Below are 25,505 nucleotides of genomic sequence, written 5' to 3'. Positions count from 1 at the left end.
CCAGTATCATTCAAAGTTACTTTCAATACCCAAAGAAGATAACATAACAAGGAAGCTGAAAAGCTGTAGATTTGGGGGCTAAGCTAAGACCAAAACACTCAAGCCTCAGGGATAAGGTATGGATGAATAAATAAGACATTTGGGAGAGAGTGAGCAAGCAACAGGCAGATACGACAGCAATTTGTAAACCACAATTCCCATCAGATAATTGTTTGTGGTGGTAATAGTCAAGCTTTCAGTCTCTGTTCTCAACCATTCACCACATGGGTAGGCTATGTCAGAATCATTAGTTTGTAACTTTTATAACCTTTTTAACCTCTTAGTCTAGGCTTACTGTGTTTCCATTAGGATGGACAAGGTGATCAACTGTTTCCGCAAAAAGCCAGATGCTGTGGCCAGATTGATCTGCTTCCCATGGGCAGGTGGAGGGTCCATGCACTATGCACGTTGGGGAAATGTCCTCAATGACTCCATTGAAGGTAACATTACATTACTCTGTCTGTCTATATATTCTATATTGCAGGTTGAAAGGGCCCTTAACTGTGAACTAAACATGATCTGCACCTGGCTCAATGACAACAGACTCTCAATTCACTAAACTGAATGTATCCTCTTTGGATCTAGTCAGAACAGAAAAGCAAAGTTGAGAACTTCACAATTAAAGTAGGTGACACTGTGATAGCAAGACAAAACCACATCTGCTACCTGGGTTGCATACTGGAGGCTAACCTATCCAGTGAAATAATGATTACCAAAGTAATCAATAAAGTCAACCAACAAATTTGTTTCTTGCAAAGAGTTGACCCGCTGATCAATATTACATCTCGAAAGACCCAAGGAGGTGCTCTTAGGCCCCTCATTGATTACGGAGTCCTTGTCTGGTATCGCTATGCCTTAAAGTTAAAGCTCCAAACAGCCCAGAACAAACTAATTAGGGTCGTGCTTGGTCTTCCTCCTCGGGCCCACCTTACCGATCATCACCACGAAAGCATGGGGTGGCTCAAAGTAGCTGACAGAGTACAGCATCTTGCAATTGGCCTGGTGTACAAGATACACTACACCTCCAAGATACTCATGTACCTGACAAACTACTTCCTAAAGGTCAAGGATGTTCACGATCACAACACCAGAGGCAGCTCCACTAATCATCATCAACGTAGATTTAACACTAAACAAGGCTCCAATTCGTACTCATCTAAATTCACCTACAGTATGGCTCTGTCTGTGTGACAACAATAAAAGCTCATATACATATTGAACTCACATTGAGTTGATTATTCTGTTGCTCTTGAGTCCATTGAATTTTCAGCAGTTTGTGGGTCTAATAGTCCCACTTGTAAAACATCTTGTATCCTTTCCCTCTTCTCTCAGTGTATGCTGTTAAACTCCCAGGCAGAGAAAGTCGAGCCAAGGAGCCATTCTTTCAGAGCATGCAGCAGATCATAGATGAGGTCACAAGTGTGTTGTTACCAGTATTGAAGGAGAAGCCATTTATCCTCTTTGGCCACAGGTACAATGAAAGAAGGACTTTCGCATATAATAACATAAATGTTTGTGATAGTAATAGAGTGGTTATTCATTAACAGGGACAAAAAAGGAAAGAGGAGCCATTTATCAGCTAGTTTAACACTAGTCTATAGCAATGATTACTATCACAATATATAGCCACTTACCACTTACCCCACCTTAAAATAACTTTTGTATATTATAAATTGTTTTTCTAAGTAGGCCTTCTTCACATTTGTGCTATATTCTGTTCTGTCAAAGTTTTGGAGCCATGACCAGTTTTGCTGTAGCAGATGCTCTTAAGAGAGTGCACAACCTGGAACCTTTACACGTCTTCTTCTCTGGTGCCTCTGCACCATATGTAAGTGCACTTGTACTGTACCCAGTTCAATCTATTCTATATTTTAACATCTGTTGTTAGGCCTTTCGGGTCTCTGACTCTTGTGCTTGTTACTACAGTATTAATTGCTTGTAATTATGCCCTTACATATTAGTTCTGTTTCCCTAATTTAAGCCCTAAGCATAACTCATCCTTGAAGTAGGTCTGGATGAGTGCGGTGGCTATGTTCTGTTACTTGTTCTACCAACAGTAGATCTGGCCCAAAACACATTTTGAATTATGTGCACTGACAACAGAGGAGGAACTGAGCTTTAGACCATGCCAATATATTGTCCATATCCCTATCACCAAAAGCTTTGGATGTGAAATGGGTCTATTTCTACAGTAGTTACAGTATGTACACATCGTCCTTTAGCTAGACCCACCATTTCACATCCAAAGCTTTTCACATTGTTTGCCCTGTTTTTTTTTTTTTTTTTCTTTTTTAATAACACATATTTTCCTAGTGCATTTTAGCCATTTCTGACAGATTTTGTTACATGTGATGTATTTTGTGAGACACCAATCCTCATTTTGTCCTTGCTGTATGTCACAGTCAGAGACGCGCATCAATGCCCCAAACAGAAGTGCACTGTCGGATGAGGATTTTCTCAAGTGGATGACTTCAATAGGAGGTACTCCCCCTGAGTTGTTGGCCAACCCTGAGGTTATGAAACTATTCCTGCCTGCTCTGAGGGCTGACCTACACGTAGTGGAGACTTTCAGGTATGCACGCATTACTGTGTTTGAATGTTTTATCCTTATTATTAACCTTTTCCTCAGTAGGTAAACTCCAGTAGCTCAAGAGCAGAAGACACAGGGAGAACCCTGTAACTGAACAAACACTGTACACCAAAGATTCTTTTCAGATTCTTTTCAGATATTTAACAAATCACTTACTGTACTGTTAACTCTTAGATATTCTTACTGTCTCCTCCATCAGTACACCATAGCAAAGTAATTATTGATATCATTGCAGCTGTAAAATAGGTAGTTTCTTTAGTAAATCTGGCCACTCTGCAAGTGTGTGTGTCTTGTATATCCACTGATGGGCAATTTTGGTTATTCTTTTATGACCTCTGGTTAACACAGGTGTAGGTTAATAATGTTAATATTATTGTTTTTCCAGGTGTGACAAACCAAGCAGCCCTTTCCTCTCCTGCCCTGTTACATGTTTTGATGGAAAGCAGGACATTCCACATGACTTACAAGGTTAGACCTCCAATATCTCTTGCATGACTGCGTTTTAGGGATGGGACGATAAATGATATTATCGTTTATCGTGATAAAAAACACTCACGATAATCGTATCGTGGATATTTAATTTATTGTGATATCGTCCTCCATCATGCACTGGGATCAATTCACTTTTTATTTGCCGAACTGCATATCCGGTACCACTTAAACCCTCTATAATTGGTAAAAGGTACTTATAATATATGTACTTGATACAGTCTTTTTTTCCACTGTCAATTAAATGTCTTTGCCAAAAAATAGCAGATCTAACGCGTCGCGGCGCGTTGCGAGCTTGTGCAAATGTGATATTGTAAATCGATATTTCTTTTGTCAATAATCAATAATCGTGATATGAAATTTTCATATTGTCCCATCCCTACTGCGTTCTATGTGATGCCTTTCAATAGCATTTGCCAAGTCCTACATTCTGTGTTGTGTAAATTTGGATTGATTCATGATTTAACAAGCAGTGTACACTCTCAGAGTAACTATTGGCTGGCGAGGTTGCTGCTTGGGTGGTGCAGGGTAAATCCACTGTGGTGCATCCGGCTTGGCCGAGCGTCTGCACGAACACGATAGGCTCTATGCACAGCGGCAATATTGTAAAGAAATTGGGCCCTTTCCTTACTTCCTTCACAGTTTTTACCAATGATACTGATTAAAGCTCTGTTCCATTCTGGTCAAACAGAGTCAGTGTGCATGTTGGAAACTCTCTGCTACACCAGTGGGCAGTGGCTCTCAAAGTGTCCTTGAGGGGGTTCCAAATGGCCCCTCATGAGTCTGTAACTTTGGAGTGTACAAATGGAACCAAATATGGGTAATTTGGTTCCATTATACACTCTTTGTTATGCAAGCTCACAATGCGTCACACTTCAAATAGGATGTTCTGCATAACAAGTGCTTCTACTTTTGGTACTTTAAGTACATTTTGATACCAATACTTTTGTACTTTTACTCAAGTAAATGTTGAATTCCAGACTTTCACTTTTAACAGAGTATTTCTACATTGCAGTATTGATACTTTTACTTGAGAAATGACTTTGAGTACTTTTTCTACCACTGCTTAGGTGCTACGTCTTTCTGGGGGAAAATAATAATTGGCTAATCTAAATGATAAAAAATAAAACTATTTGCTTATTGCATGTTAATTACTTATCAAAGAATTAATACAACTGTACAAGACACATTAATACAACTGTACAAGTAACAAGTAAATCTAATTGTATACGTGTGAAGGAAAATGCCAAATCATTGACATAATACTTTTTTTATTTTTACATATTTGTCTGTACCTCTTTGATATTGTTTACATGTTGTTTTATTTATTTAACAGCATGGAAAGACATTTCTTCAGGAGATTTCACAATCAAAATGTTTGATGGATCTCATTTTTACTTGAAAGATGCAAGAAATGAAAAGGATATATTGGACTATATCACAAAATACCTGGAAACATCAGAGATGGACTACTTGTAGTGAGACAATTAATTTGAAAGTCTTAAATGATCTGTTTACTGATTCTTTGCAATGGAATCATCTGTGGTGTCACATTCACATATGTACTGATCTGTACCTGTTGTACAGTATTTCATTATAAGTAAAGTGTCTTAAGTTAATTTCTAAAATGATGGAAGCCTGGGTCATAATCTGTTAACATGATCACAATGACATATTTTTTATGATCAGCTTTTTATTGCCAAATATGACTTAAAGGGTACAATCCAAAAACATATTCAGTCACTCAATACTGTTTTTGTTTCACAAAAATATCTGTCTGAACTCATGTACAGATTTTAGATGGACAAATTGATACAATAACAGCAAACATGTTTGCTGAATAAATATAATATTTCTTTACTATACAAGTGGCATTTACAATAGCATCTTTGTTCAAGTTGACCTTCATTATTGCTCTAAAACAAACAAAAACCAAATACACACAGAAAAGCAATTAATTCAAATTGAATGTGATTTCATAAGCTTCTCTAGTCCTACATATTGGAAATATTAAATAATACATTTTCTTAATTCTATCAATAGAAAAATCTACAATGTGCTTGAAAAAAAAGTGTCACATTCAGGGATAAGATGTCCGACAAAATAAGCTACTTTTAGGTAAAAATAGATACAAATGAGATATTCCATATCAAACTTGCTTCTGTTATTCACGCTCTACATGAATATACTGTACTGTGTACAGACAGAGGTTATGCTCATATATCTACTACCTGTTTTGGACCCATTGGATTTGGACATTATCACGATTGTGTACCACGAGTGGAAGTAAGACAAGATAATGTTCAACCCGAGTTGGTAAATAACCACTTGTATGCTCATGGCTTGAGGAACGAGCAACCAAAGAAGCTGTTAGCAGGGCACAAAGGTTATGGGATCTTGAATGGTCCATCTAGAAATGCAGGACTATGTTTAAACAATGGCTCAGTAAATCCCTCAGTAAATATTTCGAGGGAGGTGGTTCAAAGTCTGTGTTTGTGTCTTTGGCAACCAAGTCAGGAGTCAGTGCAAAGGGAGTAGAAGATTATGGTTGATAAGGGGGTGGTTTTGGGGGTGGGGTGGGGGGGGGGGGGCTACATGTGGGTTCCATCTCTCCGAGGTGGGGGTGGTTCGTCACTACTGTCCTGTGTGGGGGGCCTGTCTGCCAGCACAAAGGAGTCTGTTGAGTGGGTACTGATGCGGAGAGGGGCCAGGCGGCGGAGGTTGCTAGGTGTCCAAGGAAGTCTGACCTGGGCTCTCTGGGAAGGGGCTACGGTGCTGCTGTCTATTTCAGCCTCAGCCAGCCATGGTGGAATCTGCATGGGCGCCATGGGGTCGATATCAGGCATGAAAGCCGGGTTCTCGATTCCAGCTGCACAAGATAGGAAAGAAATGGATTCAGTGTTGTGTTTACTTTAGTTTTTGATGCATGGTGATGAAACAATATATAACAAAAATTATATTCATTTTTATAATACCTGATGATAAAAAGGATAAAAGAGGATACAATAGATCAGTATACAAAAGTGAATTCCAAAAGACTGCATAGGCCTATTCTATGTTGCAAAGTCTATGTCAAACTCAAGGCCCGCGGGCCAAATCAGGCCTGTGAATGAATTATCTTTGGTCCGCGGGATGATATTTAATTACTATTAGAACTGGCCCACTGGTATATTGCACATACTATGCCTGGGATTTGAACCAAGGTCTCCCGCATGAAAGTCCAACATCTTAACCATCATACCAAAGGGATATCCATATGGACTAGGGGAAATATTAGACTTTTGATACAATCAGGCTGAGGCAGTTAGTCACTCTGCTACACATAATACCACAAGTCCCACAATGCTCTGCTAGTGCATTGGCGCGTATCGAGGGGCCGTGACCGCAAGCTCGCGTTTAAATAAACATTGAACCAGTCCGGCCCTCGACTTGTAACATTTTTTTAAAGTAAGGTATTGCGTATTACCTCCTGCTCTGTAGGTGACCCTCATAGGGAATGAGCCACCAGAGGCCTCACCACCAGAGGCAGTGTCACCCTCAGAGAATTCAAAGTCTGTGGAACAAAGAAAAAGCCAACTTTAAAACAAAAGGTGCATGGGCTCTAACGTCAATTTTAGCACGTTAACAAAATAACACATTTTACACCAAATAATATAATTTAGGCTTCAGTAGCACATTTTTTAAGAAGAAGAAAAAAGTTACACACCTTCATCACCAAATGGATGGCTTTTGCTTTTGTCCATTGAGTGTCCATTTCCCATCTGCATTAACAGAGTAGTCATTTAATATTTTTTGAAAGTGTGCAAAACACCTTGTTATCTTTTAAAAGGAAAACAATCCACAGCATGTTACAGTTATGATAAATAGTCATTAAGAAACAATGTATACATTATATATATATATATATATATATATATATATATATTTTTTTTTTTTTTTTTTTTTTTTTTTTTGTTAATGTTTGTCATTCCAAGTGGATATACTTTAGTCCACTGACTATATTATACTATACTCCAACCTTTTGGTGGTCTTTCTTTGGGTGCTTTGATATTGTCTTTTGTGGAGCTACACCCATCTTTGCAGACTTGAAGGACTCCAGGCGACTCCGCATGGTCCGCTGGAAGATTTCTTGCACCTCACCTTCATCTTTGTTGGTTTCAAAATGACTTCTGCTGTACCTGTGCCTGTGCTATAATCCAAAAAGAAAAGGAGTCAGTTCAAAACGATTCATAGGACAAAAGAGATTCCCTTTACTTCAGTGAAATGCAGAATGGTGTGGCTGTTTATTGTATATTGTTAACATGTGAAGCAGCAATGGTTCCAGCCAGGAATCATATCAAATGAATCTTATCAAATGGGCGTCTGTGGCCTAATGCATATTGCATACCAAACTGGGGTTCGGTCCTTAAAATGGTTGAGATTGAGAATCACTTCTGTAGAGCACTGTTCCCGAACACCCATTTGTGGGTCGCGGACACATTTTTATGGGTCCCTTACTTTTTTTGTTTCACACATTTTGTTTTTAATTAGGCTATTTCAGATTTTAATTAAACAAAAGTAATTTCATTAATAAATAAAAGAAAAATCTAAGAAATTCCATAAATTAGACAACAAAAGTTTAAGAAGTTGTGAAAATAGCCCATCTACAAGCTTCATGCAGCATTGTGAGCTTGTTCTGTAGATCTGCTGTTTTCACTAGTTTGGTTCCCGGGCAAACGTCTAATTTCTCTTTTGGGTCTCGAGCTAAAACGTTTGGGCAACCACTGCTGTAGAAACACCTGTATTCAGCGATACACGTGGAGTCACCAACAACTTATTTCGTTGGATCGTTGTTGTTTTATTACTACTGAAGCTGTGAAGTGTGATGGGAGTCGGGACAAGGTTTACCTGTTTCCTGCCCTTGTAGAGATGCTGCTGCAGTAGGTGATGACTGTTAATGTCCTCCGTTTCCCTCATGCTCTTCGTGTCCTGCTCATGTAGGTCCAAGCTCACTGATGGCACAGTATCTTGTCTGTTGGAGAAACCAAAGTTAACTCAACATAACCATGCCCTTAAAGGTGTAACAGTGCTGCTCCACTGGCCAGGCAGTCATGGAAGCCAGGAAAGTGCTGCTATTGCTTGCATTGAGCACCAGAGGGCGGATAGTGAGCACAGATATGGAGGCAGTTGTTGACCACCTACTTTTCTAATTTTATCTTTGTGAGTTTTATTGAATACCAATTTTCAAAAGGTTTTTGTTTGGTGACCATACTTTGAAATACAATTAAAATTGATGTAACTTTAAAGGAATAACTGGATGTGTTTCTGGTAAATAATAAGTACTGTTCATGCTTACACTCATCACTGACTCTATGCAGGCCTGTATTTATGCAACAGTGCTACAGTGTGCAGCACAACCCACTTTGCACCTTCCTGTGATTATGGTGAAAATAGATGAGGGGGAGGTGTGGCTTACAGAATGGAGGACACCGGCAGGTGGTCAACTGATGTATCTGTCATGATGTCAGGCATCACGTCTGAGAAATCGTCTCCAAACTTCTTCTTGAAATCAACGTTTGCAGTCTCGTTGCGAATGAATTCCAGGGAACCTCTGCGTTCGCCCTGAAGCAAGAGAGCAGGGGAATCCTTTGTGATATCGAATTCATTACCTCTGACCTGTGATAGATAACCTATGCCTTGCCAGCAGGCACGTGTTAATTTCTGTCGACTAAAACTATGACAATCCTTTCCCCCCGTTGATTAGGCCTTTTTCGCTGACAAAAAAAACTAAATAAAAACTATACTTTGATGACTAAAACTATAGCTAAATGTATTGACAATTTTGGAAACAAATACATCACGCTCTGGTTTCACTGTGATGTCACACTAACAGCAACCCTTTTATGCCCATATGTCGAGTTCCCTGATGTCATTCATATTAAGCCCATATCTAACAGGACTTCATATGGGAATTCCCATGGAGGCCACATCGCACACATACCACACTAACAGAATCCATATATGGCCAAGACAGATGGCCAAGATAGCCCAAATCGGTGTGGCTTGTTCTACAGACAGGGATCTCCATTCTCCATATATGGGCATAAAAGGCTATGATGTCAGATGTCACATTGTAGTGGCGTTTCCATAAACTTAATCGAATTAGGGAAGCGAATTATCAGAAATACGTATTAAGACAAAGCGAATTTAGCATGTTTCCATTTGCGGGTGTCATTCGAATTAGCGACGTCGCAAGAGTTGATCGGGCTGATTTTTATCAGACCGAACCTGAGCACTGCACCGTCTGGCGTCTGCACGTCTGACTGCTGTGACTCGGTCGCTGTCTAGTAGTGGGAAGAAGGTGTTATCATCATCATGGCCCCAAATAACTTTTAAATACAATTGGCGACGAGTCTCTTACGAAATTGGCAAGAGTTCCTCTCAATACATAAAGCTACCGGTTCACCGGGAAAACCGCGGTCGCGTCGCTGCAGTTGCACAGTGCATGTTTTAGCGTCCTCTGGAAGGTCAGGTGGCCGATCTGCAAGCTCTCAACACGGCGCGGAGACGTGGATGCGAGCTGCTGCATATATCTATGAGCTGCTGTGCCTGTGAGCTTGTAGATTGGGCACGTCAGGCACGCAACACCGTGGGATGGGATGAGGAAGGGTTCGCTCGCCACCGATGGCTTGAGGTGAAAACGGGAGGAATTTACACATGGTCCGTGTCACTCCGTGTGTACCGAGGTTTGTTTTGTGGGCTGAATTTTTCAGACCGAGAGACGTGAGGGCACTGCTGTGACTCGCTGCACACGCATCCCGATTCCCGACCCAGAGCCAGTCGCGACGCACCGCCGCGGAGAAAGTGCGGCCGGCGGGAGCACAGAGCAAGCGACCCCGGCCGGGGCGCCCCGAGTCCCCGAGCCGAGGCGGCCGCCCCCCCGCCTGGTTGAGTCCTCCGGGCAGACTGCATCCTGCAGCGTCGCAGATGCGAGCTTGTACGGCCACTTTTTCCACGCGCAACGCGGTGTGATGACGAAGGGACACTCCGTGTGTAACAACCGATTTGTTTTGTGGGCTAACGCTATACAATGGACGTTAATTAAGCGGCGGGGGAAAGTGTTATTGGAGGACGATATGGACCAGAACGTCATATTTTATTCGCATTTATTGTCTGACCCGTTTCCATTCACTTAAGCGAATTTAGTTTATTCGATTAACCCTCAAAATCCTCCTCCTCCAAGCGTATTATCTTTTTTGCGGATAATGAAAGTTTATTCGCAAATTGAAGTGTTTCCATAAAAAGATTTTGCGATTAAGCCGTTAATGCGCAAAAAGTAGCTTTATGGAAACGCCACTACAGACATCATAGGACTTTCACATAACGAATAACTGAGTAAGCATGTTTGGTCTCTCACAGCATATCTCCATATACAGTACATGGATTTCCATATATGGTAACTGGTCTGATATACTGTACATCAGTAGCCAGATGGCCAAGACATGAGTCACATGACAAGACTAGAAAGACACCCTGAGGCGTCTTATACTTCTTAATTACCACTACCAGTTAGTAAAAGATAAATAAAATAAATTATGTTTCACCCTTTACCTCTTTAACGTAGTCCATAGCGTCTTTGAGGTTCAGTTTGTGGAAGACCTTAAAGAGATGGTCGCGATTCTTCCTCACAGATGGATTTATTAATAGCCACGACATCCACCTGTTCTCAAAATGACTCCACCTTTAAATGAGGAAAAGAAATACATTTTTACTAAATCTTTCAAACATGGGGTAATTGATGGAACATTGGGAGGTTGTTTCAGTGCAATTGTGCGACAAAACAAAGCTTGAAATGGCTTGTTCACATACTTGTCTCTCATGTAGTTGTGTCCTATTTGTCCAGATATATCCTCTATGGCGACAAGCATGTGATCAAACACCTACAAAATTTAGAGAGACGTTTGGTTTTGGTTGTACGATAACCAGACATCTTATGTACTGTATCATGCTGCCGTCATCGCCTTAATAAACTGAAAGGGTACATAGTGAAATCCTCAATGGTAATTTAAGCATCTGAAGCCTACACTTCCAGAGTTAAATTTACACTGAAGATATTACTGTATATGCTTGGGAATTTACCTTATCCTGAACCTTTTCTACAAGTGTGATCTCTACCACTGCAGCTCTCTTTACTTTCAGCCAATTAACCAGGGGTTTCATTGTTATTCCCTGCAAACAAGAACAAGTTAGTTCCATATTTCAATAATTATTTTACATGTAGTGAGAAATAATCAAGGACAATGATATACAAAAGAAGAAGATGTAGTGAGTTATACTAGCTGCTATGAACCGGCTTCTCCATTTGGAAACAAGGTTTCTGGTTTATTCTATTTCATTTTTAAAATATGTTGGTGTTTTTATCTACCTTTGATAGGTGGGTCAGTGAGAGAAAAAGATGACATGCAGCAAATTGTCACTGACAGGCAGAAACCTCGTATCTACAAGTTTCATGTTCTTTTGTAAATCACCTGAAGCATGACTGTGAAGTACACCACAATGAGTGTGGTGCAGATCATCAAATTCTTCTCCTTTATCTTGTTGTCATCCAGCATCATAGCCAGGCCGTATGCTACAGCCCCTCGAAGGCCACCATAGCTCATGATAATCTGATCAATCAGCTCCACTCGGACCAGCCTGAATTTGTTCAGGATCCAGGTAAGGAAGAACACACCTGTTTTGCACACATGCAAGGGTGCAACAAACACACACACACATTTTTTTATGGAACTTCGTATGACATTCCAGACAGTGTGTGGATCATTTTCATGTTAAATGGAGAAAAGCAGCCAGAGTATTATCTTACCAATGAACCTGTAAACGAAGATGAAGAGAAGGGTGAGCAGGATGAAGCCTGTGTTCCAAACCCATAGTCCTTTATCGATGGCCGAGATGCCGAGGAATACAAAAATGATCGTCTCTGAGCCGTTGGCAAAAACCTTCATGGCATATCTGACAGTTTGGACGGACTTCTCATCCATGTTGGCATTGATGTACTTCTGACAACACATACCGCAGAATACAATCCTATACGACAACGAGGAAATTACAAGGGAATACATTTTTAATCATGGTAAAGTAAACATGATCATAATTATTTTATTATTCATGGTTTTATTTTATTATTCTTTATTATTTTATGTATTATTTTTCATTCACCTCAAGTCCAGGTCAGTATGAAGTATGATTTTATGTAGCCTACGTTTTAGTACTGAAGTCACCAAAAGTGACTTGCGCCTCATGTCCACAACTCTGACAAATTTAATAATTGCTGTATTTTAAAAGACACACAAGAATAAATCAAGACGAAAAATCAATAGCCACTTACGAAAGAATGGCAGAAAGGGAAAGCATCTCAGCTGTCAGGTAGGAGAGGTATCCCAGGACGAAGATGAAGCCTGGCTCAATAATCTGAATGTTCTTAGTGCATCTGGTCAGCAGGGAGATTAGCAAACCAAACACAAAGCCTACCAAGGATCCTCCGAATGCCACTACGAAGAACGAAACTGAAAGAGAGAAAGAGAGGATGGGGATTGTAAACATGTCATGGTAACAACCAATATATAACATAATCTAATTTGTTGTTTTGTTGTATGTATGTGTATGTATGTACAGTATACTGTGTACTGTATAGAAAAGTAGGAGTCATACTTATGCCTTTGATGATCTCTACAGCATCGATTTGTGATCCACCTAGAGACACAAATGCATCGAACACATTGAAAAGCACCTAAGAGAGGTAGAAAAACAAGAAGATTACTAAACATCAATAGCTGAGTTATGTGTAAACATGAATAGTACCTGACGTAGGTCAGTAGAGTAAAATGTCAACTCTCTTTCAGTTCATTCAGCTTGAGTGTTTTGTTTTTATACGTAGAATGGAGTGGAATGAATAGTACTTACATCACAATTTTTTATATATTGTTGTGGTCTGTGATCAAGCCTCCTTCAAAGGCTCTCTGATTGAATAGGGCTAGACTCTAAAGTAAAGTTTATGTGAGGTGACATAAGCGATAGGGCTCTCTTATTTCACACGCACTTCTGTAGGCAAACACTTCATGCAGTATATTTGCCTTTCAGGCATTCCGTCAGGTCACAGTTACTATCAAACCTCCACCACCTGTCAGTCCGTCAGTCTGTCTGTCCGTCACGTTATGTCACACTTTTGCCCTACTCATATCTCCGCCACCGTTGCCCCTATCCATGCCAAACGTTGCACACACACTCCTTGGCTGCCAAACCACAACCTCCACCCCTCATTTCTCACATGGCCCTCTTCTAGCGCCACCATGACGCCGATTCTTGCAAAACACAGTTTTGGACACTGCTCCTACAAATTTTGCCCTAAAATCACGCAAAGCGGTACACAATATGTCTACAGTCATGTCATCAACATGCATCTGTTCCATCTAGCGCCACCATCAGGCTGATTTTTGCAAAACACATTTTTGGACACTGCTCCTACAGATTTTGCCCTAAAATCGTGCAAAGCGTTACACAGTATCTCTAAAGTCATGTCATCAACATGGATCTGTCCCATTTCACATATTCCCTTCAGATTGGCTACCATTGCCTTCTAAAGTTTGTGTATGTGACCTGACGGTTGCTTATCTCCCGATTAGGGAGTCTTACTGGTTGTTCAGTGATGGATGTGTCTACAATGTAAGAACCCAGTGTGATTCTTAATTAGAAAAGCTGAGAATGTCATCTTGAAAATGGTGATGAAAGAACAAGGTAAACATTCTATTCTATTGTGTTTTGTTCAGTTTTTTTCACTGCATCCCGTTAATTCTGTGTTCATTGTTCATATTTCTAGAAGTTATCTGTGTACGAACCACAGTGACACCATCGTTGAGAAGGGACTCTCCAAAAACCATAATGAAGAGGACTTCGTTGACGTGGACCTCCTCGAACACGGCGATCACAGCCACAGGGTCCACCGCCGCAATGAGGCTGCCAAACAGCAGATACTGCAGCAGACCGATGTCTAGATCACCTGCAGTGTCAAGGACAGAAGGTTGAAGCGGTTTGTTACTAAATGTATTATCATTAACGTTTGGAAATGGCTTTAAAACAAAATTAAGTTATTCTTAAAACAGGTGACTTAAGTACCTTGGCAAAATTATAGTGCTTTAAGGGTTGGGTCCTCAATATAGGAATACAGTGAGGATTTGTATTCCAGAGTTGACCTGTTTTGGAAGTGAACTCTATAGATTCCAGCTAATCAGTAGTAGTTCATAGACACTTTATTTGTATCCCTCTCATGACCTTTAGGTCACATTATGTAATTGGTAGATACTGTATAGCCATAACATGCCCTATTGAATCACTGTTTCCCCGCTACTGGCTTTGTTTTTTATCTGATCAGAATGAAACTAAATCAAGAATCAAAATGACTGAGCAATGACAGAGTTAGTGTTCAGTTTCTACAGTATATCTGACATTCCAAAATTAGCTCTTTCAGGACTCGTAAAAGCCAACTCTACTGTTACACATTGTCCTGGGGTGCCAGTGGCTCAGGAGGTAGAGCGGCCGCTCGGGATACGGAAGGTTCCGAATGCCGATTACATTAATTCTCAGCGTAAGACGTCCAGTAATTCATGCTGGACGTTAGTATCCAAGTGTCCTTGAGCAAGACACTTAACCCCTAACTGCCTTGCATGGTTTCCTTCATCGTCGGTGTGTGAATGGGTGAATGTAATTATATTGTAAAGCACTTTGGATAAAGGCACTATATAACTGCACTATTAGCCATTTGTCTGGTCATCAGTGAAAGTATTCCTTGCTTACCCATGGCCCCACCCATATGACACCCCCACAGAGAGAGCCCAACAGAGGCAGCATTCCAGCATGTCCCAATGACGGCATAGGTCAGGATGGCCCCCATGTTGCTGAAGAATAGCTTGTTGGGCATGAAGTACCCTGCGTCCAGGATGACTTGAGGCAACAAATAGAAGAAGAAGACCGTCGGGGTGAGGGTGAAGGTCTGCGTCTTGTCGGCTCCCCAGATTATACCCCCCAGGATCCAGCCAAAGCAGATGAGCAAGGCACTCTCCGGGATGACACTGGTTACGTGGTGGTTGGCCTCGATGACTAGAGACAGACAGGAGAAGACTCTGCTTGTTATTTAATTCATTTGTTGTTGTACACACACTCATTACCTCCACTCCTCTGATCTTTCCTTTTTGGCATTTCTTTTTAGTTTTTGTTTTAGGATTGTGTTGTAATGAATCCATAAATATCAGCAATGAAGCTATAATTAAGGAGAGAAACAGGATCATAATGGGAGGTTATGGATTTCATTAGGAGTTAAAATACAGAGGTTTGGGAGGACTACATAATCATCAGTCATCAAAAATTAAACATTTCCAGTGAAAGACATGACAAAAAGAATCCTATCAAACAATAGTTTGATAGGAATGGCCAATATTGATCTCAGAACTAAGGTCCTTCTGACATCATCATTGTACATAAATATTTCTTAAACTATCTGTCATGAACCCAAATAATGGATCTCTGTGTTATTTGTGGTAGGTCTATATTTTATGATTACCAAAGGTGCACAGCCGTCAGCCGGTCCTTGTGAGGTGCCAGCCAAAGGATTAAGCACTAAATAATGAAGGAGTACACATTCATAGCTGCCGGCAGGGGCGTCACAAGGGGGGAGGGGGGGGGGGGGAGTGGGACTGAGTTACTAGGGCCCAATGTGGAAGGGGTAATTATTTTATACTTTAGCAATTGAAAAATAGCGTATCTACAAGCTCAAAGCACAGCACCGAGTGCCGCGCTGCAGCGCTGCGAGCTTGTAGATCTGGTATTTTTTATTAAGTTGTGCAAATCATTGAATATACAGTATGTATTTTTTTTTAAGCGAACATTTGTAACTCAAATTTTGCTTCTGGGGCGTCCCTGGAACTAAATATTTTGAGATGGGGGTCCGTGGCCAAATACATATCATTTTGGGGGTCCCTCACATGAAAAGATTTGAGCGCCACTGACCTAGAAACATAGATTTTTTAAAAAAACCTTATAAGGATTTGAAATATTCGAAGACTTTCACGATTTTTCAAAAATAGCAGATCTACAAGCTCGCAGCGCGGCACTCGGTGAGCTTGTATATTTGCTATTTTTCAATAGTTAAAACGCAAAATAATGCGTTCCCAGTCTAAATGGGTTAAACGAACCCCCTCCCCCTATGAAGAACATTCATGGGGGGCCCACAGTGAATCCTTGTACCCTACCCAGGGCCCAGAATGTTGTGCGACACCCCTGTGGACACGACACAGAGACAGAAAAATCACCAACTTTTGGGACAGACTGAGCTGCCTTCTTCTGGGTCTATATATATTTTATGACATGAGTCAACTTGGTGAACAACACAAAGAGTACTAGAATGTGTTAATTAGTCTGGATCTCAGGGTGAAAATGTGTCACGGTGTTGATCTAAAACCACAAAACGTAAACTTGCAAGATGAGGAAATTTGCAAATGATCAACTGTCTCGACGGACAAGGAAAATGCCTTTTTTTTCTTGGAGTATCATTAACCAGTGTGTTGGCACCATATAAATGCAGGAAGTTATTTGAACATAATTAATGACCGTTTATAAGTCAGGGTTCGAAAATTAACACTGAACTGAATGTATGTTGATGGTTCTATTTATAGATTATACAGTATAATGCCACAATGCAACATAATCTATAGTTTTATCTGTACTCTTCAATGACTTGAAGGGGAGTAGATTCATGACAGGTTATAAAATTTCCCTGAGACAAGAACTGTCTTGTCTTCTTGACCTTTGGGTGGACTTGTTTTACCCAAAATGTTGATTGTGTTGCCTTTGTCCATAGGGCAAGGATTTACATTTTGCAGAAATGTATCATGTACTTTTAGAGTAAACTTTGTTAAATATTAAGTTAACCATAGCTCGGATGGAGGGGTTGACATTTCTCAGAACTGTGCCCATATGTTTTTGTTAAACTCCAAAAAAAAACATTTGGAAAGCTTTTGATTGACTTAAGAGTGACTTAGGCCTGGAAGATCCACAACAGCCCCCTCCGGATCTGAGATAAGGTATTCAAACGTTGTGAAAACAAATAGATGATCAATGTTGTCAAATGAATGCTACCCTCGTTGTCTTTCCCTCTATGTTTAGGTACTTTAAATTCACATAATACTTGAACTTTAACCATTCAAAACTAAAGACAGAATTAAAATAAAAAGAAGATTCTAAGAGTCAATATTGACACATTTTCACCACTCACTTAACTGTACAGTATTGCAATGGAATGCCTTATAGTGCACAGAGTCACAAAAACACATAAAGTTTCTCCCTGGACTAGCAATGAGCATAATGTCTGTGCTACATACAGTACAGTACAGTTTTTGTGACACATTGTTGCAACTTTGTCCCATATTCTATATTGAAATGTCTCATCCATAGACACAGATTCATCTAGAGTCCAAAGTATTAGACTTTGTAATGGTCAGTTACATACCTAGTTTGGCTACACCACACACTACTACCCATAATGCAATTAGGTAGGGGGTCTCCACGTGGTGCCATTTAAAGGTCACAATAGGTATCCCTTCGATAGCAACATGTCCATCTCCAGTGTGATTAGGTTTGGATCCCGGCACCTCAGTCTCCAGATGTGAACTCTGGCCTGTTACTGCCTCAGCACTTGTCACTGTCACGCCTGTGACTACACTAGTCAGCAACACTGCCCACAACAGCTGGGAGCATGTAGCTCTCTGGCTTTCCATTCGTCCAAGTAAATTGAGAAATAGATTAAAAGTTAAAGTCCCACTTTATATAGAAAGCCAGTCTGTGTCCCTTTGACCTCTTTGATGCTCTCTCACCCCCTATAGATGTCAGGTGCAGTCTTTGCCCTGGCATCACAAAGACATTCTGGAAGCACTCTGTCTGTATCAAAGCTGGGTACATATATTTAGTCCCTGGCCTTGGGAATGTTGTAATCGTCTGCTTTCACCATCACATCGAATTTCCTCTCTCCTCTGTCTCACCTCCCCTCTTATCTCTCTATTTCTATTCCTCACGCTTATATTTGCCTCTCCCTCTTTCCTTTTCCTCAGTCTATCTCTTGCTTTGTCAGTCTCTCGGTCACTTGTGGTAAAAGGCTTTGTATCTCCCGTACTCCTGGCTGTGTGGCAGGGAGGTGTATAGAATCACAGGCTCAGCCCTTTATAAATATGTTCTCTCTGCAGTGGAGACAGGGGACAGGGTGGTGATGTACAGTAAGGAAGCTCATTAGAGGCCCCTCTGGTTACTCATTGTCTGTGTTTCTTCTTTTTTTGCATTAAATTGCAAAGCTCTCTAACCCCTTACAGATACACAGCAACATCCTGAGTGTTAATTTAACCTTGGGGATGTTGAAATAACTCTCAGGATTATGCTGGGTATGTTTAACCAGTAAAACTCCCTAATCGATAAGTGACCGTCAGGTCGCATGTATACACAAATTGGCCTTAGCAACCTCATGGTGGCGCTAGAAGAGGGGGATGTGAGAAATCAGGGGCGGAGGTTGTGGTTTGCCAGCCAAGGAGTGTGTGTGCAAAGTTTGGCATGGATAGAGGCAACGGTGCCGGAGATAAGAGTAGGGCCAAAAGTGTGTCGTGACATGACGGACAGACTTACTGACAGACAGCCGGTGGAGGTTTTCATAGTAACTTGCGACCTGACGGTCGCAATTACTTAGGCCTACTGATTGAAATGTTTTGATAAATGTCCAGTCAGTTATCTTCATCTTTTACTCAAGTTCTATTAATCTTTCATTGCGACCGTCAGGTCGCAATTTACTATCAACACCTTCACCGGCTGTCTGTCAGTCAGTCAGTCCCTCTGTCTGTCCGTCACGTCACACTTTTGGCCATACTCTTATCTCTGGCACCGTTGACCCTATCCATGCCAAACTTTGCACACAAACCACAACCTCCGCCCCTGATTTCTCACATGCCCCTGTTCTAGCGCCACGCCACCATGAGGCTGCAGGTATACATGCGACAGGACGGTCGCTTATCTCCCGTTTAGGGAGTCTTACTGGTTATTATTTCTTTTTTTTTACAATTCATGTGAGGGCATATGTTTGTGTATGAGTGTGAGTGAGTGACAGGTGTTCGGTGGGTGCATTCTAGTCATAACTTCCAGCATTTTAATGATTCACATGGGCATGACTCAACCTGGGTTCAAACTGCTCATTATCTTGAGGTGACAAAACTTTGTCATCTCATGGAGAAACTTCCACATCCTCAGACCTTGAGCTGTCCCTGTTAATTGTTTTCTTTTTACTTTAACATGTGCTAAAAAATAATACATGCAGAGTTTCACAACATAATATTTCCCTATTTGCAAAATAGACTGACTCATATAACATGATTGGCAGCACTGTCAGCACAATCATAAAATAATACTTTCTAAGAACAATAAATCCTGGGTTGACGCAATGATAGCATATTTACCAAGTACATACTCTAGTATTTGAGAGTTATTGAATCATTAACTTGAAAGGGTGACTTTATCACTAAAATGGGTATGTAGCAAAAGGACTCTATATCTTCTTATAATATCTATTTATTCCCGTAAAGACGGAGGTTGAAAGTTTTGTCTGAATGGATGTTTTCTCTGGCATGTTGCCCATGTTTATGTAAGACAAGGCACAATAGCTCTATTGACAACACAAAGAGTAAGATGCCCATGGTTCTATGATTTGCAAACAGGTGTGTGGTGGCATGTATTTAGTTAGAAATAACGAAATACATCAGAGAGCACGTCCAAATGAATCTCTTGACATCTTCATTCCTGCCTACATTTTTTAACATATTTGGAAATGATCATGTCTCAAACATTTTCAACCTTTTATCCCAAGCTTTGTACAAGGACAATAATTATTTTCTTCACCTTCATGACTGAATATTGACTTTTAATGCCCCCGGAAAAATAGTCATGCAACAATTCACATAATGAGCCTAATAAGCATTTATAATGACATTTTAAAAGGTGGCCAGCCACTAGCCTGGGTAATCAGTCATTACTTGTATGTTTTTGCCAACACCTATAAAGGACAAATCACTCAAAGGTTATTTCTATTTGGAAGTTACATAATGCTACAGTTGGATCAAATGGCATTCACACTTTTGTTATGTTATGGTGTGACCAGTGGAAGGTCAAGCTAAATGATCCATTTCAATGGCATGTCATCTTTATTTTGAGCTAGCTGGGTTTCAAAGATAAAAACACAAAGCTGGATCAAATTGCCTCCAGAATTAGATACTGTATTCCATAATAGCCTAAAAGTACAAGTCAAAAACGAAATGGAATTACGGTAGTGACTTTGAAAACATAATTTAATGCAATATAAATACCACTCTTACAATTTGTGTAATTTTTTATTTTATGGCTGTTTATTGTAAATCCCAAATATTTTTATTTCAGACAGGTCAGTGGAGACAGACAGAAACTTTGCAGTCGCATAATACCTACTGTACAGATACTCTAAATCAAATTAGGCTAAGAATATCTAGGTTGTTGCTTAGCGGACAATTAAAAATGTATTTTAAATACTTTTTTGTGAACAGAAATGACAAACAAACTTCCTTTACATCGCTTTCATGGAGCGTCGTTGCAGACTATATAGCATTCGAAGATTGTCATTGTGGAACAGGTGTCTTACTTGAGACAACACATGTTAGCCGGGGACCTAGTCACCCAAAATGTGAGATGACCTGTGATGTCATGCCGTACTTTTTATTTCTGTTTTATCTATTAGTTTGAAAAAAGGCCCTACTCTTATATGCTTTATGTAGCATGTGAGGGGTCAAACTAGGGGTTCTTCATGATTCTGAATCCATTGCAAGCAACTGTGAGTGAAAGGTGAGAGTCATCACTTTTTTCACTTCTTTTTTGATGAGTCATCACTTTTCACAGTTCTTTGGTGCCATTATTAGCCCAAGGAATGTTTTTCATGCAAAACAAATGCTTGCAATGGATTCAGAATCATGAACCCCTAGTTTTCAATCTTCAATTCTAAATATATGAAAGACAGTATTATAATTTAAAACCATTTAAACCCTATATACTTTGTTGACCGGAGCCCCCCAGGGGTCTACACTATTCTCTCTATCTACAAGCTTATGAAATGTGTCACGTTGATGAAGAGCTGAGCTATGCATGTTGCATTGACCGAAACTGGTGAAAAGAGACATTCCCAGCGTTCAGGATGAATAAACCAACCCCCATTTATTGTCTATTGTCCTCCAATTAAAATCAAGCCGAATGAATGGACTGAGAAAGCTTAAGCTGGAAGAAAGCAAACATTGTAAATCTATGAGGAGGAGTTAAGAGGCTGCACCTTCCTCATTATGAAGAAAATGCACTATTGTCCGCACCTCTGTCCACTCTAATGACAGAACATACTGAGTCTAAAGTCATAAAGTCTGTCTGTATAGGATTGGGGTTGGTCTTATTTGGGTTTGTTTAACTGATCCAGTGTAACAAATCCAGTTAAATATATTTATTTGTATATACTGTACTGTACAGTAATATCTAAACCTTATAAAAAAAATTGAGCGCTGCTCCTGGAAGGAGCTAAGCTCCAACATCTGGCTTTGTCCAGTTCCCTAAAAGTCACTGTTTCCCCGAAAAATGTCCAGGCCCCCAAAAATGAAGCGTGGCCTACATCTGGCCGAGATATGGCCTACCTACATCTTGGTTCAAACGACTTTTTGTACACCCAGGGTCCCGTTGGCCAAGCTTCGCAGGATGCGCTGTGATTGGCCAGCGGGACGCTTGATGAAATGAACTCATAAATAGCACAGCTCACTTCACACTAGTTGTGATTTTTATCATACTTGAAGCTAGTCCACACTCAACTAAATGCCCATTGGTCTGTCTTTTTCGAGACCGTGCCCTTAAAGATGTATAGATATTATTATTGTTTAGTTATGTAAATCTGGTGTCCGGTGAAAGATGGTGTCAAGGGCTCACACTTCCAAGCATTGGTCATTTTAGAGCAGTCGTTCTCAAAGTGGGGTCTGGGGTTTATACTTCGGCTATTATTTCATCGTGACATTGTCTGTCATTTTCATTGACCTCTTTCTTTGATTTTATTATCAGAGATCTCTTTCTAAACATTTTCACCTATATGTCCTACCCACGCACCTGTCACCAAACGTTGAGGTGTGCATCGAAAAATATTTTGGCTATTAAAAATTCTATAAGCTCATTGTAAGCTTGTATCTGCCATTTGTGAAAGTGTTGAATTGAATTTGGGTCCCCAACAAAAGATCTTTTCAGGTGGGAGTCCACGGCCAAATACATATTAATCTGGGGGTCCTTGTCATGAAAACCAGCTCAGTGACCTTGTGGTCAAAGTGTCAGCCCTGAGACTGGGAGGTCAGGGTTCGGTCCCCTGCAGGGTCATAACAAACACAGGGGAAAATGGGACCTAGTGCCTCCCTGCTTGGCACTCAGCATTAAGGGTTGGATTGGGGTTAAGTCTCTGCGACATACTAGCGTCATATCCAGGTGGTGTACTTGTACATCAAGCTGCCTCATGCTACAGAAACAGGAGATTTGCTGCAGCCCCATGGGCCTCAGGGCTCAGCAAGGCTACTTAGGCCTACATGAAAAAGTTTAAGAATCACTGTTTTAGAGTACCTTAACAAACATACTATAGGCATAGACAGGTAGGATCAATCTGTTGATGAAGACAGAGACCCGTTGATAACATTTGCATTCTGCACAGCCTTTGCTATTCTGCACATTATTGATGCATTACATGACCTTTGAACTTTATATTGCTCTATCTATAGAACTGTGTGTGGAGTCTACTCTTGATTTGATGTTGTTTCTTGTAGTCGTTATGACTGTGATTATCATGTATCTGCACAGTAAAAATACTTAGTGATCATTATAGTAATGTAACAGTCTGTAACTGAGAGCGTACTTATACATAATATGGGTCTATTAAGTGACACTGACTGTACTATGACGAAGTAGGGCACTACTTTACAAAGAAATTAAACATAAAAGGTTAATCTAGAGATACAAGGTTTCTGATTTGTGTTGATTCAGACCAATGTGAAAGCTAACATCTACCAGCCATCTGCCCTTACATGAGCATGCTGCACACTTTGAAAAGCCATGTTTTCTTTTTCTCAGCTGAGTGCTGCCCACAGAGGAGCACGGAGGGGGGAGTAATTAAGGGGTACTGTAAGTGTCTTGGTCTTTTTGACACATTGCTGAGAGCTGGAATCGTACCTGGGACCTCCGGGACTGGGTGAGTCCCTAGGCGGGCTCACTAACCATTCAGATGGACACCACTATTTTGTAAAGTGCAGAGACTGTTGTTGAGTGTATCTCATTTCAGTGCCTGTTCATACCCATGGTGAAAGGCTAATAAACACATACTTACACATACGGTACAGTGGTAAAAATCATGTGAATCTTGGGGTGCCTGCTGGCCTACTGGTCCAGTCGCATACCACTTACCGGTAGGTATTGCCACATAGGTATGGATGCCTGACAGCCTTTGCCGCATGTCACTCCCCATCTCTCCCCCCATTTAGGCAAAAGCCCAAAAACGAATCTTTTTTTAAAAAAACATGTGAATCTTGGGATCCTATACTCATGGAAATGGTATGGCGTATAGTGGATTTCATGAGGATAGCCTGTGATGTCATCATATGAGGAACCTTTTGTTGGGCCCGGACACACACAGAATCATTATCTTGTGCCTTTACAGTAGATCAACGGTTGAGACAGACAGTCTGTTCAGATTAAATATCAATCATAACAATCTATGCCTATACACAACTTAGAATTGGCTGGTGGGTGATGCTCTCCAAACCCCCTTACACCACAAAGAATGCATGTTTTTAGTCTGGATGGAGAAAGGAGGTATTATACTGTAAAGCAAAAAAGATAATGCACACCCAAAATAAGCAGGTACGGACCCGTAGGGCTGAACAGTCAGTGAAAATAATAGAAAAATAATAGATCCATCACAGCACTGCTATACACCTGCATATGAAAATATTTAATGAGGCTTGGAACAACCTTCCTCGGTACATGAAGGTCGTTCTGAGGAAGGTCGTTCTGACCAGAATGACAGCCTCATTATACATTTGTATCTGTGTATTGCAGTGTTGTGGTCAACCTTTTCTTTTTACTTAGCATAGAAATGTTACCCCATGCTCATATCCTAGGCTCTTCCCATAGCATGACAAGTGTCAATTATTGTCTGTAATGATATTCATTGGCCTTCATCTATCACAGGTACACAACACAGAATAGCATTTCCAACCCAAAGAGCTATGATAAGAAAATAACCCCTGGAGTACAAGGCATGGCATTAACACTGCCAGGGTTAGGTTAAAATAATGATCATCTATTTGCCTTCATCATTGAAACCCACAAACGAAACCATAAAGTACCTCCAAAAACCAGGGCTTTATTTGTATAACACAGGATAAAGTAGCCTACTGTAAGAAGTTTAAAGGAACTCACTGAGTTTGCACATCCAACTAACCAGTATCCAGAGGGCCACCAAGTATGGGGTCGTGACGTGGTGCCACTTCCAGCTGACAATTGGCAGGGTGGTGATGGGTGCTGCCCCATGTCCATGGGAGTCGTCGTGGCCTGACCCACTACCTTGATCAGTTTCGTGTCCGGTTCCGTGTGCTGTCGAGTTGGTTTCATGGCTTGTGCCAGAGTCTGTCCCATGTCCGGTGCCTGTGCTGGCCCCATGGTCAGTGGCTGTTTCAGTGTGAGTTCCTGTGCTGGTCTCCGTGGCATGTCCGCCTTCAGTCCCAGTCTTACTGGGCAGGCTGAGCAGGCCGCTGACCATCAGTGACATGAACAGGAAAAGAGAAAATCGCCATTTAGATGCCATGATTACCATAAGATGCTTCTCAACCTCTCGGTTTTCAGTTAAGAGGGCTCCTGAATCAAATGACTTAGATCAGTGTCAGGCTGAATGTGTCTCTCATTCCTGACCACTGTCCCAGCTTCCTCTCTCAGGTCAGTCTCATTGTCCTCTCAGGCATCCTATATACTGTACATCTATCTTTGCCAGGTCTGATCATCTGCCCTGCTATATGGACTCTCTCTACCAGGGATTACACCTTTTAGAACAGGTGAGGCTCAACCCATGGTGATGCAAGACTGTCTCCTCCCACTACATTGTACCAGCCCAGCTAGTTTCAGTGGAAGTGGAAGATTTTGGTACTTCAGTCTAATTCCAGCATCCTTGTGTTTACATTTCCTGGTAACACATTTTGTGGAAGTCATAAAGGAGTAGCTCACCCCAGAATTACTTCTTATCTATTGATTA

The 25,505-nt window shown here is 40.8% G+C and overlaps 2 protein-coding genes across 2 annotated transcripts; one reads left to right on the top strand and one right to left on the bottom strand.

The window, feature by feature from the left end:
• Positions 1-50: 50 nt before the first annotated feature.
• olah (oleoyl-ACP hydrolase) lies at positions 51-4,765 on the top strand. The gene is made up of 7 exons (XM_080735002.1): positions 51-116; positions 324-479; positions 1,372-1,510; positions 1,768-1,867; positions 2,442-2,611; positions 3,015-3,097; positions 4,455-4,765. The coding sequence occupies exons 2-7, from the start codon at positions 350-352 to the stop codon at positions 4,595-4,597; spliced, it is 765 nt and encodes a 254-aa protein (XP_080591128.1). The 5' UTR covers positions 51-116; positions 324-349; the 3' UTR covers positions 4,598-4,765.
• Positions 4,766-5,709: 944 nt separating this feature from the next.
• Positions 5,710-25,064, bottom strand: LOC308292994 (sodium/hydrogen exchanger 3-like; the record flags this gene model as incomplete). Its single annotated transcript, XM_080735419.1, has 16 exons — positions 5,710-5,987; positions 6,585-6,671; positions 6,825-6,879; positions 7,137-7,307; positions 8,006-8,129; positions 8,574-8,719; positions 10,709-10,838; positions 10,967-11,037; positions 11,237-11,326; positions 11,626-11,828; positions 11,961-12,181; positions 12,483-12,660; positions 12,806-12,884; positions 13,990-14,150; positions 14,945-15,247; positions 24,680-25,064. 16 exons carry the CDS (start codon positions 25,062-25,064, stop codon positions 5,710-5,712), a joined length of 2,682 nt encoding a protein of 893 aa, XP_080591545.1.
• Between the last annotated feature and the right edge of the window lie 441 nt (positions 25,065-25,505).

The sequence above is a fragment of the Nannobrachium achirus genome, assembly GCF_963921795.1.
Source record: "Nannobrachium achirus genome assembly, chromosome: 10".
In the NCBI taxonomy this organism is placed as follows: Eukaryota; Metazoa; Chordata; class Actinopteri; order Myctophiformes; family Myctophidae; genus Nannobrachium; species Nannobrachium achirus.
Note: the sequence above shows the minus strand (reverse complement) of the source record. Positions and strands in the feature narration are given on the sequence as shown.